The 19,638-nt window shown below is 33.1% G+C and overlaps 1 protein-coding gene and 1 long non-coding RNA gene across 2 annotated transcripts in view; one reads left to right on the top strand and one right to left on the bottom strand.

The window, feature by feature from the left end:
• Positions 1–18,706, top strand: part of PNPT1 (polyribonucleotide nucleotidyltransferase 1) — a 40,504-nt gene extending 21,798 nt beyond the window's left edge. The window contains exons 14-28 of the mRNA XM_061211395.1: positions 1,636–1,706; positions 3,496–3,532; positions 5,456–5,522; positions 5,608–5,697; positions 6,879–6,932; positions 11,226–11,332; positions 11,789–11,860; positions 11,951–12,014; positions 12,420–12,503; positions 12,880–12,963; positions 13,902–14,008; positions 14,097–14,152; positions 15,214–15,292; positions 17,196–17,243; positions 18,436–18,706. Of these exons, the coding sequence (XP_061067378.1) occupies positions 1,636–1,706; positions 3,496–3,532; positions 5,456–5,522; positions 5,608–5,697; positions 6,879–6,932; positions 11,226–11,332; positions 11,789–11,860; positions 11,951–12,014; positions 12,420–12,503; positions 12,880–12,963; positions 13,902–14,008; positions 14,097–14,152; positions 15,214–15,292; positions 17,196–17,243; positions 18,436–18,570 (1,155 nt within the window). The 3' untranslated portion in view covers positions 18,571–18,706. The remainder of the gene's footprint in view (positions 1–1,635; positions 1,707–3,495; positions 3,533–5,455; positions 5,523–5,607; positions 5,698–6,878; positions 6,933–11,225; positions 11,333–11,788; positions 11,861–11,950; positions 12,015–12,419; positions 12,504–12,879; positions 12,964–13,901; positions 14,009–14,096; positions 14,153–15,213; positions 15,293–17,195; positions 17,244–18,435) is intronic.
• The window catches only part of LOC133105420 (uncharacterized), a 209,455-nt gene that overhangs the window by 179,502 nt on the left and 10,315 nt on the right, over positions 1–19,638 (bottom strand). The window contains exon 2 of the long non-coding RNA XR_009703853.1: positions 13,424–13,528. This is a non-coding gene — a long non-coding RNA (uncharacterized LOC133105420). The remainder of the gene's footprint in view (positions 1–13,423; positions 13,529–19,638) is intronic.

The raw sequence follows: 19,638 nt of genomic DNA, 5'->3' as shown, positions 1-19,638 counted from the left end.
TATTTTTTAGATCTCCATTTGAATTTGTCTGTTTGCTTTTTAACTATACCTCTGTGTTATTTTACACTGGTTACTACAGAGAATACAGTATACATTCTTAAGTTTTCACAGTCTGTTTACAGTTAATTTTTTTCACTTCACACAAGATGAGTAAAGTTTGCAACCACTTAGGTCCATTTGCCCCACCTTCCATCCTTTATGCTGTAGTTGTCTTATGAGTTACATCTACATGTGTTATAACTCCACAAGGCAACATTATAACTTTTATTTTAAACAGTTACATACTTAAAGAAGAGGGAAAAGATAGTCTTCTATATTGACCCACATATTTACCATTTCTAATGCTTTTTTATTTCTTCCTGAAGATCCAAGTTTCCATTTAGTATTATTTCGCTTCAATCTGACAAGACTTCATTTAGTATTGTCCTATGGATGTTCTGATAACAAATTCTTATTTTTCATTTATCTGAAAATGTCTTTATCTTTTTACAAAGAATCTTTTGCCAGAATATAGATTCTGGGTTGATGCTTTTTTCTTTCAGAACTTAAAGAAATGGTCTACTGTTTTTTGTTCTCCTTTTTTTTCTGATGAGAAATCAGGGCTCATTCAAATCATTTTTCCCTGTATGTTATTTTTTGTTTTCATCTGGGTGCTTTCAAGATTTTCTGTCTTTGGTTTCAGCAGTATGACTATGAAAAGTGTGGTTTTCTTTTATTTATCCTACTAAGAGTTTCTTGAGCTTTAAACCTATAAATTTGTATCCTTCATCAAACTTGAGAAATTTCAGCTGTAATTTCTTCAAATACTTTTTTCTATCTCATTCTCTCTTTTCCCTCATTCTGGGGTTGCAAGTACATATGTTTAGTCCTTTTGATATTGTCCCACAGGTCCTGGAGGCTATGTTCTTTTTTCCCTCCCTCGTTGTTCTGTAGAGTGGGCAATTTCTTCTAATCCATCTTCATGTTCACTGACTCTTGCCATCTTCTTTCCATTATGATTTATTATTTTTCAGTTCTAGAATTTCTATTGGTTCTTTTTTATGTCCTTGAATATAATTATGATAGCTATTGAAAATCCTCGTCTGTTAATCCAACATCTGAATCAGCTCAGGGTCAGTCTCTATTCATTGTCTTTTCTCTTGAGAATGGGCCCCATTTCCTGTTGTTGTTTTTTTGTAGGTTGTATCCTGGATGTTGTGAATGCTACATTGTAGAGTCTTTGGATTATGTTATGTCCCTACAGTCTTCTTAGATTAACCTTATTTTTTTTTTTTTTCCCAATTTTAAGCAGGTAGTTTTATTGGCTGAACCTTTATTGAGGATTCCTTTAGGGTCAGGTTTTAAGATATTCCTCTTCCTGTCCTCCTCCCCCAGCACTCCCTAGTGCTTTAAATATGTAGTCTATGTGACATTAGACTGGATTATTGAGATTTACACATAATATTTATAATGTGTAAGTAATATAATTTCTAATGTTTATGGAATGAATAAATGTTTACTGTACCTTGGCAAGCTTTGAATAGAATGTACTTATCTCATTTCTTTAAAAGCTAAGTGGGTTCTTCAAATGTTTTTAGTTTTCATCTTCATTGTTAGTAAATTAAAGCCTGAGGAATTTTATTTCTTCTTTTTTAGGTGCTTTGTACTGTTACATTTGATTCATTAGAATCCAGCATTAAGTCAGACCGAATTATAACAGCTATAAAGTAAGTTATGTTTTTGGGTTATGATGTTACAATATATAATTCATGTGGTATATTATTATTCATTATTACTTCTTAAAACCTGTATCTCTGTACTTCATTTTTCTGTTTACATAATAGTGATTTCAAGGGTTTTTTTGTGCTATATTTGTCTCCTAACTCATTTGTTAGAACAAGTTTTGGTAAAGCATTTAATTCTTTTTAATATGGGTACATTTAGTTTATTCTTTATCTCTAGAACCATTCCTCTGGACAGATTTCCTGGGTAATCTTGAATGGATAGGTTTTTCTGTTGAATATTATAAACAATAGAGCAAATAAATAATAAGCAAGAATCCCAGTTCCCAAAAAGAATCTGGAAGTTGTTAAAAGAAAAAACCTTATCTAATCCCAAGGCACATTTGAATTTGTGTTAAAAAAAAAATACTTGGTTTTCCTCCACTGTTCCTAAAAAGTCAGCAGTAAAATCATGTTGATCAATTTTAGATGATGAGAATCTATATTACAGTCCCCACCAGCATTTATGCATCAGAGTTCTGGAACTCACAGCCACAGATCTTCCTCAGTGCCTAACAGGGTTGCTTCCCTTTCCTTTATTAAGGGTCTCAGAAGACCAAAGGACTCTGCCTCCCTCTTCCTTCTGCCCAACTGATGAGGATAATCCCCAGTATCTTCAGGATAGCATCACTAATTGTTTTTCATGTACCTAATAAAAATAACAATGCAGCTGTATGTATAAGACTTGAATGTTCATCATAATCATAATTCTTTGTGGTGGGGGAGCTCTTAAACTTTTGTATTTTAAATTCCCATCTAGACCAAAACGTGGTTGCCCTATCCTTCTTCATTTTGACTCCTTTCTTCTAGGAGGCAACACAGCTTCATAAGAGTGTGCACTGGGTTTGGCCAGCATACCTCTCTGTGTTCTAGTCCTAAGTCTATAACCTCTGTAAATGAGGGCGTACATATCACTCAACCATGCTGGTCTTTGGTTTCCTCATCTTATAAAGTGCAGGTACTGGGCTAATGATCCTTAGCCTCCTCTCTAGCCCCTAAATCTATGATTCCTTTAGTCTTCTGAAGGTGTCTGGTTTTTAAATTTCTTTCCCCAAGGCTGTAATTTATGGTTGTGCAGATTCAGCCCTAGCCCAGGACTTTCTAAATCCTCTGTACAGAGAGGTGCCTTTTGTAATCCCACTCAAAGGGGACACTGTTTGTGCCAAGACCCTGTATATGCTTGTCTTTTCCTCAGTTAAAAATAAATCTGGTTTCCTGCTTCCAGAAATTTTGTTACTTCTCATGCTTATTCTCCCCATTGTTCTAGATTCAGTCATAACAGTTCTCTTTTCAAACCCTGAAAAAAATCTTTGCTTGTCAGATCTCCTGATTGCTCTCAGCTATATCATTTCAGTTACTGATCTTCATTTCACATGTTTGACTGGGAGGAAGATCATAACTCTGAGATTTAAGTAATGTGTTTATATTTAGGATTCTCACTACGTATTAATGCTTTAAAATGCATCTATTGTCTTAGTATTCAAATCTGGATATCTAAGTGCTTTATTTTAAGCAAAATTGTTTTCTTAAATCTGTGTAGAATTCATTCAGAAGCCCCAGAAAAAAATACTGTTTCTGACATTCATCCTTCTAATTCTTCTGGTATTCAATTTCAGACCAACTCTCCTTAATAACCAATTGTTTCTTAAATCCCCCTTACATCTTTTTTAGTTGTTTATTGAATAAATCTGTATCTGTGTGATTTTTTTTTTAATATTATGCTTTTTGTTTGCAGTGGGATAAAAGATAAAAATTTCATGCTTCACTATGAGGTAAGATGAATTTTTCCCCAATATTTTATTATGAAAGATTTCCAGAATACAGCAAAGTTGAAAGAATTTTACAGTAGATATCAGTATATCCACTACCTAGGTTCTACCATTAACATTTTACTATGCTAGTTTTACCATATATCTATCACTGTTACTTTATTGCTTACAGAAGGGATTTAGAGAGACAAGTAGTAGCTTTCCAACCAACAACTTCCTGTTCTGAGTCATACATAAAAGTTAAAGTATAGTAGAGAGTACTGTATTGGTCAAGAAAGAGTTATAACTGTTCACATGTGTTTCAAACAAGTGGGGCTTTTCAATTACCTCAACTGACAAATCACCAAATCCCTTTAGTTCATTTAAATGTTCATATTTTTACTCATTTGATTAGTAGTAAAAGAACTGAGGTATTTAATGTTAAACTACTTTATATGAAATCATTACATATAATTGAGTTTGTGATTGACTTTATTCACAACTAATCCTAAGGGACCAGATACAACACAACCATATAGCACTTTAATTTTAGTATTTGAAGCATACATGCTGGGAGGCTAGTGTAACATAGCAGGTCTTTTGAGTGGCCATTGTTGATTGCCCAGAATCCCAACATCTCAGTTTTGTTGAATCTGCTATAGTTAATAGAGAACATATCATGTAAAAAAATTATGCTAGAGAATATCCATAAACCTGGAGATTCTCACAGGTTTTAAGTCCCTAATATCCTGTTTTGGATATAACCAGATGCTACAGAAGCCACAGAGGAATAGTCATTGATAAGGCACATCCTTTGTCAAGAGCTGAAGAGCACATGGCAATCTTTAAAAAAGGGCACCTGCGAAAAATGCAGCTCTAGCTGATTATTGGGGAAAGAGGTGAGGGTGGGGGCAGGAGAAAGATATGGGCTGTTATTGCTGTATTATCCCATTTTTAAAAAATCTTTTTATCATAAAATACAGATACTGAAAACCATATAAAACAAAGGATGACTTAATGGGTTTTTGTAAGGCAGACGCCCTTGTAACCACCACCCAAGTCACAGTATAGAATGTTGCCAGTCACCCCAGAAGCTCCTCCATGTTTTTCATCCCAGTCTTAATACCCTTCTTCCCCTGAAAATAAACTACTCTCCTAAGTTTTATAGTAATCACTTCCTTGGATTTTTATTGCACATCCCTAGGTACTACAGTGTAGTCTTGTCCATTTTTTTTAAATTTGGTATTTCTTTGTCTCTTTTAATCTATAGGTCTCTCCTCTGTCACATTCTTTTCTTTACAGTCTTTCTGTTGAAGCCGCAGAGCCTTCTGACCTGTAGTGCTCCCCACAGTCTGGGTGCTGCTGATTGCACTCATGGTGCAGTTCAGCACGTTCCTCTGTCTTTCTGTCTCCTGCAAATTGACTGCTAGATCCAGAGGCTTTATCAGATTCATGTTCCATCTCTCCTTTTTAAAAAATTCCAGATTTTTATGGGAAATTTCTCAATTTTTTAAATGACTGCAACTAGTTCACATTCTTTTAAGACGATATATCAATCAAATAAAATAGTTTGCAACCCCTGGCTAAAGTAAAACCCTTACTGAAAAAGATCTGTTTCCTCAACGTGCATTTTTTAAAAATACGTACATTTCTTGTATTACAAAAATAAAGTATTTTGTTATTGTTAACAATTTAAACATTATAGAAATTTGTGGTGTAAATCCCCATAACCATCCATTTCCCACCCCAGGTCACATAAACACTAGAAATAGCTACTTTTAGCAATTTGGTATATGTTTTAGATGTCCAGACATTTTCTGTGCGTATATGAATGTACTTTTTTTTTTTTTAACAAAAATGAGATTCTACTGTTTTGTAACATTATATATATGGGATACCTTTTCATGTCATTTGTATATGTACGTGGTTTTTGTTTTTGTTTTTAAGTTTCCTCCCTATGCAACTAATGAAATTGGCAAAGTCACTGGTGTAAACAGAAGAGAACTTGGGCACGGTAAGTACAAATCTGTATATGTACATGGTATTCTTACAGAGACTTAGCATATTTTTTTTGCTTATTATTTTCTATTCTGATTTAGGTGCTCTTGCTGAGAGAGCTTTGTATCCTGTTATTCCTAAAGATTTTCCTTTCACCATAAGAGTCACATCTGAAGTACTAGAGTCAAATGGTATGGTTTTGAAATATATTTTTCCTAGTCAAAAAGAACAGACTCCCTGTTAATAGTTTTAGCTTTTCATAAATAATGTTACATTACATTTATTACTACAGTACCCAACCCACTGCAAGAGAAAAATGTGTTTAATCATATACTTATCTGAATCTGTTCTTCGCTAATGAGCTGTTTTGAAAACAATATAATATAAAACAAATATTTCTCTTTATGTGTCTTTTACAATAGATCCAGTTTGGGTTATTTGTTTTATTTTTATAAACAAGCCACAGAGCAAGGCCAGCTTGGAGAGAGGAAGGGAAAAATATATAGTGAGCCATTAAGCAGGGAATACCTGTCATATATCACAGATATAAGTAGATATCACAGAAAGAGGCTGGGCTAAAAGGTCAAATTTATTTTTTGTTTCAAAGGAAATTCTTTTTTTTTTTTTTTTCTGGCAGGGCTGTGCGGCTTGTGGGATTTTAGTCCCCCAACCAGGGACTGATCCTGGGCCCTCGGCAGTGAGAAAGCGCAGAGTCCTAACCTCTGGAATGCCAGGGAATTCCCAAAAAGTCAAATTTAAATTAAAAATCGGTCCACAGGTCAAGGAAAGGTGATATAATCATTAAAGGCAGAAAGAGCATGTAGTTCTCAAACATGTAGCAGACATAGATAGATGTTCATAGATATTTTTTTTAAAAACACCAAAGCTCAGAATTTAAACTAGAGACTTTCTGTTCTCTACTGGGTGTGACTAGTCTATAGCTTATGGTCCAGTGAGAGAGCTGTAGCCCTGTATCTTTAACTGCCTTCTGATTAAGCAACAGAAGAGGCATGCTGTTTTTTCTGGTAGGTTTCTTAGAATCAGAATCTCTAGCACTGCTGTCCAGTAGAACTTTCTGTAGTGACAGAAATTCTCTCTCTCTGTGCTGTCCAGCTGAGGGACTGAATTTATTTCAAATAATTTAAATTTAGTGGCCACATGTTGCTAATGGCTATCATATTGGACTGTGCAGCTCTGCAGTTTGTGGTTTAGGAAAGGTTGCCTTAAATGCTTTTAAAAAGAAGGAAGGAAAGAATATTGAATATTTAAATTATAAATGAGTATGTGTAAGGAAATAACCAGTAGTAGCAATTTTCTACATTTAACAAAAATCAGTATTAAAGCAAGCATTTTTATTTCTTTCTTTGTATAGGATCATCTTCTATGGCATCTGCATGCGGTGGAAGTTTAGCTTTAATGGATGCAGGTAAAAGAGTTATGTCTCAAAACTACCAAAGCTTATTTATATACATATACTTGATTAGTATAAAATATAGGATTTTTTTTAATTGAATTTTAGTAAGACTTGGAGAAGTCAGATTACAGATTACCAAACCTGGCCAGAAGGAAGATAGTTACAAAGTACAGCTTCAACTATACAGGTATCTGCTGGAATTCTTATTCTTGGCTAAAAGCAATACACTGAAATTATTTACTTGGTGACCCCACGGGCTTTCTGAGAGCTCTGCAATTGATTCCATTCATTAAGGAAGTTTGGATTAGCAAGCAGGGGTATTAGGACCCATAAAGGAAAGTAACTATGTAATCTTTCAGTTGATTTATGCAAGCCCTGAGAAGAACAATGCCACTCATAGAAGAGTACACAGAACTTCAGGATAAGAAGGAAGATTATTGCAAGTGGTTCAGTACAATCTCTGGATCTGAAACACCAAAAGGGAAAGATGTTAAGACACTCTGAAAACAGTATCTGCCAGTCACCAATGATGCTATTCAAGAAGAGAAAAGGAAACTAAAGACACTCAAGAGGCCACACAAAGAGTTCCCTATAAGTTCTTACATTTACAGTACAGAAAAACAGAAGGATAGAAAGGATAACATAACCAAGGATGAAATGAAGGAATGGTATAAATGTATAATACCATTTCTAAAAAGATTAAAACTTAAGCCAAAGCAAAAAAAGCTAAAGGCAATTAAAGGCACTTTTCTAGTTGTGTTCAGTGGAAGGAAAACATAATCTGATATTTAAGGTAGCTGGTAAAATACCATTTCTATTTTCACCTTCCTTCATTCATTCAACAAATCTTTATTGTATGCTACCTCTGTGCCAAGCACTGATCTAAGCTCTTGGGACACAGTGGTAAACAAAATGAAGTTCCTGTCCTCATGGAGCTTGCATTCATCACTCTTGTAATCTCATATTGGAAAACACAGAACAAATCCTGAAAATGGTGAACTGAAAGATAAAAGATCATAAGAGAGTCTTTAACTGCTTTAAATGAATTCAGATCTTTAGGTCTAGACAAAAACCCATCCTAAGTAATGATGAGAACTTCAGGATAAGATAACTGAAACCAATTTGGCAGTCTTGGAGAAATCATGGAGATTAGTATACCAAAGACACAAAGAATTCTTACTCTGAAAAATAAGAAATGTATTTTCTGTAAAGTATAACCCAGTGAACTTGACAGTGACCCTTGGCAAGACTCTTAAATGGTAAAAGAATAGTGTGTAAGTATTTTAAGACAGGAACCAGAAGAGACTCATTTAAAATAAGTCATGCCATAGTAAACTCATTTTCTGTTTTTGAAAATATTACTAGGTTTAGAGTAGAGAGGGAGGGTGCTGCTTGTACGGTGTATCTAGAGTTCAGCTTGGCAGTTTATGACCTTGGCAGTAAATGATGCAGAAATTAAGAAAGGGTAATAAGTATACCATTTATAACTGGTTGAAGGGTGAGCAGCCAGGACTGGATAATCTGATGGGTAGGTTGGAGAGGAGTCTCAAGTAGAATACTTGAAGATGCTCCATCTAAACCCTGTCCCCTTCAATGTTTTTTGTTATTGACTTGACTAAGGACCCTGGCCTTCCAATAAAAAGGATACTGATAAAAAGGAGTATGTGACTGATATGTTAAATGACAGTTTTTAATCTCTAAAAAAAAAATGTTGACAAGATAAAAAAATATGGAGCCAAAAAGAAAAAAAATTTGACAAGAATAAATGTCAAATCCTGTAAGAAGAGCCAACAAATGGTATTCGATTCAAACACGAGTGCTTGCCATGTCCTACATCAGACACTGTCTATGCTCCAGGGATACAAATGGTACCCAGTTTTTAAAAAGTTTACAGAAACAAAAACAAACATAAAGATACTAACATATCAAAGAGATAATACAAATATGTACAATATGGATGAAGAACTAGGTTGAACATAATTGGCTTCATAGAGACAGCGACATTTCATCTGGGTTTAAAGGTTGAGTGGTTGTTGACCAGGCATATTAGCATCAGGGCCCGTATTTCATGTGAAAGGAACAACATATGCAAAGTTATGAAACAGTATAGTGTGTTCCTGAAATGTATTTGAAAGAAGTGATGATGTAATAAACTGGGACCAGATTTCAAAGATCATTATTACATTAAGGAGTTTGAACTTTTAAAGCTAGTATCTCCCAACTCAGTATTCCATAAAATAGAGTACAACAGGATGTTGATTATTGTATACTATGGAAAAAAATTTGTTCTAAAGTAGGTTTGCACAGGGTTAAGCAAGTGTGTTTAATATGGTTTAAATAAACTTAAATATGTTAATGTGAATATTGAATCTCTAGGAGCAGGATATGTACTATTTCCCAAACTTTTTTGACCACAGAACTTAAATAAAAAATTCCTGGAAGCAGGTAATGGGGAACTTGAAGGATTTTATGGAGAAGAGTGGCATGATGCGAATCTGCTTTTTTTCTTTTGGGGGTAGTTTTTCCTAGCTTACGTGATAGCCCTAGGGGATGTGGTGGGAGAGAACAGGAGCTGGGGTGTGGGTGGGGTTACTAAAGTCTAAAAAACTGGACAGGGAAACTGTTGCCAGGGCAAGAAATAATGTGGACTTGGACTAAAGGAGTCGAAATGGATATTTCAGTATCCAGGACAATTTTTTTAAAAATTTAGAGGATAAACTAATCAGATCTTTGTGACTTGATAGTGTATAGGAAATGAGGAAAGATGTGTTGATTCTAGTATGAGTGTCTTATTGCTTTCAACCAAGACAGGGAATGCAGGAGAGAAGGGATTTATTGGGGGTGATTAAATTTTGAACATAGTTGTATATATATTTAAGATGTGTTGGGGACATTTAGCTGGAGATGTCCAATAGGCAGATGGGCTATACAGATCCAGGGTTTAGCAAAGAGAACTAGGCAGGAGGGATAGATTTCTAAGTCATCAACATTGTAGGTGATAGTTAAAACTGTGGGCATATGTGAGATTGCTTAGAGAATATGAAATGAGGTCTCTGTCACACTCCTTTATACCAAATAAATTCCAAGTGATCAAAACTTTAAACTTTTTTTTTTAATTAAACAAGGAAGATTTTATGAAAATCTTGAACAGAAAAAACCTTTCTAGGGAATTCCCCCAAAGTCCAGTGGTTAGGACTCAGTGCTTTCACTACAGTGGCCCGGGGTTCAATCCCTGGTCAGGGAGCTAAGATCCCACAAGCCGTGTGGCACGGCCAGAAAAAAAAAAACAACCTTTCTAAGCAAAATCCAGGAACCGTGATTGCATATAAAATCCTCTACAGGAAAAAAAAAATCACAATAAAGTCAACAAACTAGAAAATAATATTTTATATTACATTTCATATTTATATTTTATTTACTATAATATTCTATATATTTAACAAAGATCTGTCCATATTAAAAGAGCTCTTACAAATCAATAAGAAAAAGACTAACAACCACATAAAAAAAATGGTTGAAGGCCATGAATAGGCAGTTCACAGAAAAAGAAATATAAATGGTTTAAAAACATGAAAAAAAGTTCAACTTCACTCAAACAGAAATTAAGTTAAAAACAATAAGCTGCCATCTTTATCATTCAGATGGCAAAGGTCAAAAGATTTGACAAAAATTAACAAGAATGTAGAATAGCAGGTACCCTCATATACTGCTGGTAAAAGTATAAAATGCTACACACTGTGGAAGACTGTGGTTGACACTATAACAAATGTAAATTCACACACCCTTTGACTCAGTAACCCCACTTCTATTGTATAGCTTATAAACACATACAGGGAGTACTCTGCAGCCATTCAAAAGAATAAGGTAAAGAAAAGAAAAGATTACACTCACATTTTTACTCCCTGGGTATAATTTTCTGGGAGGATATACAAAAAATCTAATAGTGGCTGTCATGGGAAGGTGGACTAAAGGACTCAGGCTGGAACGATTTACCAAATACATGATTACTTTTCAAAAAAAAAAGAAAAAGAAGGCACCAAAAGCAAAGGGCAAAGAAACGGATTACTTTAAGAGTTAAGTTTGCTATTATTAGGTTTTTGTTGAGAACAAAATTAGAATTATGTTAAGGAGCTTTTATTATATGTTAAAGAGGAAAGGAGATAGTCATATGATTTATTAAGACCTGTACTCTAACTTAGTTTTGGTAATTGTCAATTTAGAACACCATCCAATGTCAAAAGAAGATGAATAACCTATGTTAGGCTGATGTACACACTGCACACAAGTTCTTTTTCTCAATTATAGGAGTTCCAATTTCATCTGCTGTCGCAGGTGTGGCAATAGGATTGGTCACCAAAAACAATCCTGACAAGGGTGAAATAGAAGATTATCGTTTGCTGACAGATATTCTGGCAAGTATATTCACATTTTCAAATATTTAATGGTGAAGATTATACACTTTACAAGCATAGTGTGCTTAGAAGAATGCTAGTGCTGGAGAAATAGAAGTCCTTGTTCTTACTTTCCTCTTCTGCATATTTGCCTTGGATTTTATAGGATGTGAGTTAAAAATAAATATTACAGTATAAGTATCCATAATGGCTCACTTTAGGATGATCGTAAATTAATCCTTATGCATTCATTTATGGGGGGGGAACATGAAAAATAAAGTGATTTTCTAACGAAATATTTATAACTTAAAAAGCCACAAATTGAAAGCCGTAGTTAATATACAAGATATTTTTTTGTGTATAGTCCTAAAGGACATGGTTTACTTATAAAGCTATTTTTAAAAATTCCTCTACAGTGACTATGGGTGAATTTCACTTTTGTTTAAAATTATATCATAATTTGTTAAATTCTTTAAGGGGATTGAAGATTACCATGGTGACATGGATTTCAAGATAGCCGGCACTACTAAGGGAATAACTGCATTACAGGTATTTTAAAACCCATTTTGTTTCATTTTTAAATATTTAAATAAGGTCATAAATCAATATTTACATAATTTTTCGGCTTTTCCATATTAGGCTGACATTAAATTACCTGGAATACCAATAAAAATTGTAATGGAGGCCATTCAGCAAGCCTCAGGTAAGCCAAGCCAGTGTGCCTGATTCTCCTTTTATCATTGTCTTTATGTTAATGGGAACTATAATTCCTATTAGGCTTATTATTAAAAATAGGCTTATTATAAAATACTGCTTTAGAAAATGAAATTTAATGTAACAACCTAGATCAAGAAGTATTAAGTTATTGGGTACATGACTAATCATCAATGTGGAAAACCAGTGAAAATTCAGTTTTTACAAATTGACTCCCTGAGATAGGATTGGAGAAGGGAATACAAGTAGAATTGTTAAGGTAATTGGGATGTAAAGAACTTTGATTATTAAGCTAAAGAGTTTGGATTCCACTCCATAAAACTAAGAATACTGCTATATCTGATCACATTTATTTTATACAGTTATAATTTTATTATGTTTTTATCTCTTCAAGCGGCAAAGAAGGAGATATTACAGATTATGAACAAAACTATTTCAAAACCTCGAGCATCTAGAAAAGAAAATGGACCTGTTGTAGGTAATACATTAAAATTACTGATTTCATGATAAGGTAAACATATGAAAGTACACTGGTATTTAAAATTTTTTTAAAATCCATACACAAAACAAAAAAGTCAAATGCTTTTATAGTTAAAATACTTTAAATTTGAGGGGATATTCTTAGATGTTAGAATTGTTTTAAGTCACATAGCAAATTGTTTTTCTATATTTCATACTGAAATATTTTTACATGTGTCTAGGCCAAGTCTTGAGTGACCAGTACATGTTTTAGGTTCATATATATATGTGTGTGTGTGTGTATGTGTGTGTGTGTGTGTGTGTGTATATATATATATATATATATATATATATATATTTAAGTAATTTATATTTTTGTCTGTACTACATTTCAGAAACTGTTCAGGTTCCATTATCAAAACGAGCAAAATTTATTGGACCAGGTGGATATCATTTAAAAAAACTTCAGGCTGAAACAGGTAAGAGTTGTATGATGTTTGGGATTTTTTATTTAATGCTAGGTCATGTAAGTTTGCCATTTCACCTCTATTGTGTTTCTCCAAAAATAAGTTTGAGAAATGAGAGACAGATGTAACACTGACATCTCAATGAGATGAAAAAAGGATGTAACACTGACATGTCTTTACTGTAAGTTTTCTGTGTATGCCTCTTAATAAATTAGCAAACGATCATCTTTATATTCAAGAAGGCTGACTTAGAATTCATCAGTTTTTCTTCAACATTTTAAAATCAAACATTTAGAAAAATTACTTTTTCACTTTAGAGGAGTTTTGCTTTAATTTTTCTTATTATGAGTTCTGCTATTTTTCACTTAGTCTTATTTATTTAGACTCTTTTATTTAAAGGGTATGTGTAGAAGTAGTATGCTTTACAATTTGTTTTTTTCTGGAATCAATCTTTGGGTTACCTAGTACTTACCAAATTTGAGGTTACTGAAGGAGAGCGAGAAGTAGAGTCACCTTGGGCAGTTCTCAGGGTTGAGAAACGGACATGATTTTGTCCCTCATCCATCTGTTCACCACTCTACAGAGTAAGAGGGAGAAAGATGAGGAAAGGGTTCTAGTATAGTTTCTTCTCATAATTAAGAGCACAAAACCAAACTCTCCAAAATTAGAACTTATATGCTTTCTCCCACCAGACTGTGGGCTCCAAGAAAGTAGGGACATTGGCTCACTGTTGTATCCCCAGGGCCTAGCACAGTGTTGGATACATAGCAGGTGTGCAGTGTGTATTTGTTGGTAAATGAATCCCTTCATTTCTAAAGCAGTGATTAAGCATAGCACAACCCTGCCCAGCTACCTCCAGGTCACTCCTCTGCTCTCACATCTACTTTTAAGACTATTCTCCAGTGGAATGAGCAAGTTAACTTTAATATATAAAATTATTTTTTTAAAAGGAGTAACTATTAGTCAGGTGGATGAAGAAACATTTTCTATATTTGCACCAACACCCAGTGCCATGCATGAAGCAAGAGACTTCATTACCGAAATCTGCAAAGATGATGTAAGAACAGATCTTTTAATAGTCAGTTTTTTTCTACTTTTTGTTGCTGTTTTCTTTATGAATCTTACGGCTTATTTTGCACTTACAGCAAGAGCAGCAATTAGAATTTGGAGCAGTATATACCGCCACAATAACTGAAATCAGGTAATATCAACTAAAATGCTGTGCTGCTTTTTATAAGATTTATATTACAAGCTCATGTTAACTTCACATTTGCATTATTTACTTTGAAATTGTAAGATGTTTAGATTATATGTCAATTACCATATAATCATTATTTATTTTTAACATAAAATTTATTTTCTGCACGAGTTTGTAGATTTTCACTAACATGGTTCTGTGATTATAATTATACTAATATATTATTCTAACCGAATTGTTTTCTTTAACCAAATTTCCCACCATTTTAATCTTCCCAATAAACAGTAAACAAGCCCCAAATAGACTTAGCAATATTTCCTTTTTCTTTCTTCTTTTTTTTTTTTGGTAGTTTCTTGTTGGTCTGTTTTAAAGATACTACTACTTAATGCCTAAGTAGTGCATTTTTTTTTAAATGCCAGTTTCAACCTCAAATCATTTTTTCACCAGCTAAAAAGATTGCATTTTCTGAGTCAGAAAATTCCCTTTAAGAAAAAAAAAATTATCCGATGTAGCATGAATGTTCAGAACTATTTGAAATTTGAAATGAATTATAAAAGGCAATGGGATAATTTGTTTAATATCACAGGTGAAAACTAAGAAATGGGATTTTTTTTTTAGTAGATTAAAGAAAAAAAGGAAGATATATTTTTTAATGAAATAAGTATCCCATTTTATGTAACCCCCTTCCTTAAATCACTCCTTAATAGGTTGATGATAATTCTACACTTACTTTAAAATATTTAATGTCATTTCAAAATTTTTTGGAAAATATTATGAAGAGAAATATAAAAGAATATATATTCCAAGAACTTTTCCCAGCATATTTTTTCCTTTATCTTTTCTCTGTCCTTTGATCCATAAGTATTTAAATATAAAGTGTATTTTCAATTGGAAAAATAAGTATCCCTCTTAGATACTTTTTATAGTTACAAAAACATATACTGGAGAGGGGTTTTTATGTGTTTTTTTTACTTCGTTCTCCTATGAAAACATAATCACAGTTTAATTATCAGTAGATAATAGAGTTACTTATCGTTCTAACCAGGCTTTTTTCCTTTTCATAGAGACACTGGAGTAATGGTTAAACTATATCCAAATATGACTGCAGTACTACTTCATAACACACAACTTGATCAACGAAAGGTAAAAACAAGAAAGGCATAGTTGATTATTTTTAAAACTGCCTTAAAATAACCATAGTGAAATAACCTAGGTTGATGAGGATTGTACATTTTGTCCACTACTAGCCTAAATACAAAAACAAAACCAAAAAGACAGAGATACTGCTGTTTTACACTGTTTACCAGATAATATTTCTCTTTCCATGATGGAATAGAAACATTCTTGAGTGTTTTAAGGTAGAATAGCCTCTAGAGTTAACACATAGCAGTTAGTAAAAATATCTAGTTACCGCCCTGTTTTCACAATTTTCCTGACCAGTCATTCATGGAAAGATAATTCTTAGGATGTTCTTAGTCTTTGTTGTAGTCTGTACATTTGGAAGACCATTATGAAACCAATATGAAACCATTCAAGAATACTATGGGGGCAGAGAAATAACAGGTTTGTTTTACCAAATATTATAAAGTAATACAGGATAAAACAGTATTACTGGCCCAGAAATAGACAAAAGAAAATAGAGACCAGAAATAAACCCAGTTATATACATAAGAATATAATACATACTAAAAGTTGCATTTTTAGTCAGTGAAGAAACAAGGATTATTCAATAAATGATATTGGTACAGCTAGTTATCATAAAACAGGATCTTTCCTCTTTTTATACCAAAATCCCATTTGGATCAAGGAGCTAAATATAAAAAAGAAAACTTTTCTTTTTAAGGCAGTGAGGGCAGAAAAAGAAAATCTGGGCATCGGAAGGGGTGAGGGTTGAGGAAGGACACTAGAAGAAAATATGCATATTTAATAATCTTGGGACTGGGGAAAATCTTTCTCAGCATGATATCAAAGCCAAAAATGTAAATAAAGTGATAAAATTTGACCCTATGATTTTTTTAAATTATGGCAAAACTACAGTAAGTTTGAAAGACAAGCAGCAACTTAGGGGAAAAAGTGCTTATAAGACAGAGGCTTCATATACAAAGGGCTTGTGTAGGTCAGTAAGAAAGATGACTATCAATAGGAAAATGAACAAAGAACATGGAAAAACTGTTGTGTTTTTTTTTTTTAAGCCAACCAAGATATTCAGTATCAACAGCAATTTTTTAAACTGCAAATAAAGCCAAGTTACCATTTTTCAACTTTTCAAATAGTTGAAAATTCCCAATGTGCATAAATAAGAGTGTAGAGAAAAAATGGACACTGTCATACACTGTTGATAGTTGATAGGAATGTAAAGTGGGGCAAACTTTTTGGAGAGTGTTTGGTAAATATACAAGTACCTTTGGACCTAGAAGTTCCACCACAAAGTTCCTCTCAGACTTTGTTCTGAGAGGATAGACTATATGAATATATAATAATTGCAACACTGCAGTTTATTTTCCCTCAACTTTTTATTTTGAAACTTTTTAAACCTACAGAAAAGTTGAAAAAATAATAGACCGAACACCCATATACCTTTCACCTAGATTCACTGATTATTAACATTTGCAACACTGGAATTTAAAACAAATTAAATGACCATCTTTAGGGGATTGATTAAACAAATAATGTAATTTGAATATTCAATTATAATGCTTCATTTATTAATATGAAAAGATCTCAACATATTATTGAATAAAAATCTGTATATTATAAAACAACAAGCTCAGTAAGGTCCATTTTTATAAATGCAAGACACACACTAAATAGCTATTTGAAGGGATACTCATTGGAGTGTTACCATTAGTTATCTACAAGCAGAGGGGTTTTGGATGATTTTTACTATCATCTGAATACTTCTGTATTATTTTAAATCTTTATAATTAACAGATTTTATAATCAGAAAAACCAATAAAGCTGTTTTCCACTTGGAAAAAAATGTGTACTACCATGGATAGTAGGTAACTATGCATGACAACTAATAGATTAACACGTTCTCTTTCAGATTAAACATCCCACTGCTTTAGGATTAGAAGTTGGCCAAGAAATTCAGGTACTTGTATTCAACCTTTTAGCCTTAAAGTTGTAAATTATACTTGAAGTTTCAATTATTTGTTTCATCAAATAAGCTGAAGGAATCAAATCAACATGTGTGATTTATATTATTTATATGCTGTGCTTCTTTTTTAACTTTAGGGTTGCTTAAAACAGACTCATTAGGGATTTAGATGCAATTCTTTCCCTCAAGGAGCTTACGGGTTAGTTAGGACAGTAGTCCCCTTTAGAGCTTTTAAAAATACATGAGCCGGTCAGGGATGGCTATGCAGAGTCAGTGATTTGGAGACAGGATATAAGAAACTTGATAAGGTAACTCTTTAGCCTTACTCTTGATAAGGTAAGGTATTTGAGGAGTTGAGACTTTAATTGCTTCTATACTGCTTGAGGCTAAAAGTTTTTGAGTTTGATGAAAGCCATGATGTCAGTTCTAGAATTTTGATAACAAAATTGACCTTTTTAATAGTCCTGTATGAGTAGATGAAAGAAGTGGTTGACAGTCTGGTTTTTTTTGGCTGCACCACATTCTGTTCCAGTTGTTTCTGATACCCATGACCTGAGTGACTAAGACTTCTGGTTTATTCCCAATCTGTAGTCCCACTGTTCAAGTAGCCTCTAGAGAAAGATAAGAACTAAAACATAATCTCTCTGTATAAGATAGTTTTTAAGTCCCTTCTGATGTAAAAAGACAACCACATTTCCCCCTGACTTTCAATGTCTGTGTTCAAGCCAAATAACCTCCAGTGTGATAGATGGTCCTTTGAGTGTTACAGTGAGTGACCTAAGCATAATCCTATATAGTTGGTAGCATACTTAGGCTCAGGAAGCCCTTATCTAGGTTCACAGACCATGGCTTTCACTGTTCTTCCAGTATAGGCACCTGGCCCGGAGAGAATAAGGCACAGATAAGTCTAACAGAAGATTATAATTGGGCAACTAAATCCCCCCGTCTTTTCTTTTTTTATAATCATTACTTAACCAAATTATATTTATTAGCATATACCTCCAGTTAGCACTGAGCTATGATTTCAGTAAACAAGTGAAAACATTAATCATTGCTTTATTTGGACCATGTAAATTTAAATTAACATTTCAGGGAAAACCCCGAACGAACTTTTTGGCCAACCCAATAATTTGGGTATCAGTCAATGTGTTGTAACTTTTAAAGTATATTTGTTTCTTTAACACAGGTGAAATACTTTGGACGTGATCCAGCTGATGGAAGAATGAGGCTTTCTCGTAAAGTGCTCCAGTCTCCAGCTACAACAGTTGTCAAAACTTTAAATGACAGAAGCAGTATTGTAATGGGAGAATCTATTTCATAGTCATCATTTAATTCTTCCCGGTGACTTTTTTTTTTTTTAAGAATTCTAGAGTGATATTCTGTATAGCAAAATTTCAGTAGTATCTTCTAATGTGTAGATTTATATATAATATAAATATATTCTAATTTGTATTAAATTGCTCACTTTACGTGTTCCATTTTTTAATTCCGAATTACCTATATTACTCTTACTTACATTATAAATCAATACATATTTATTATTAAAAGCAAATCATTTATATGTCTTAGAAAAGACTACCCTTTAAATCCTGTACTTTTGAAATATCTGAAAAATTTAGAAATAATAGGTCACATTTGCTGTTATGATGGATTTCTTCCTACATATTTTTCTTCTTCCTATACAGTAGTGACAGTTTACTCTTAGCCATCTTATGGCTTACTTCTGCATAATAGCTTTACTTACCCACAACTGTTTCACAAACTGAAACTTACCATATTCAAAACCAGTGTCTATTTCTTTAGTACAGTTACCAGATATAGTAAGGAGCTGAGGGAGCTAATTTGATCTGCTTTTAATGATATACCACCTTTCAAATTGGTCACAAAACCATAAACATAGTGGAGTAAATATTATAAATGGGATCCTGTTGAGAATGAGGTAATACATTTTTCAAATTTAGAAAATACAGAAAAATAATTTACTCATATAGAACTAGGTCATTTTGTGTGTGTATGTTGCTAATGTATGGATGTTCTTGGTGGAAGGGATGGAGGAATCATGATTTTCAGTTAATAAATAAATGTTTGAAACAGCCATGTATAGAGGCTATTGATATAATTATTAGTAATAGCTGTAAGATGATGTTCATTCCCATTATTTAATATATCACATTATAATTCCACAAAAAAAGTAAATGGTTTGTGGAAGTCATAATTTAGAATCTTCTTCCTTTTATAAATCTGATAAAATATTTGTAAATTCTTGACTCAGGGCTAACTAGTTCAGAAAATACTAAAAATTTAGCTGACCAAAGATTTTTTAAATGTGGGTATTTAAGTCAGTAAACATTGATTATATGTATAGTATGTAAAATAGCATGACAGGCAA

This window comes from Eubalaena glacialis, chromosome 14 (genome assembly GCF_028564815.1).
Source record: "Eubalaena glacialis isolate mEubGla1 chromosome 14, mEubGla1.1.hap2.+ XY, whole genome shotgun sequence".
Lineage (NCBI taxonomy): Eukaryota > Metazoa > Chordata > Mammalia > Artiodactyla > Balaenidae > Eubalaena > Eubalaena glacialis.
This window is presented reverse-complemented; position numbering and strand designations above follow the sequence as displayed.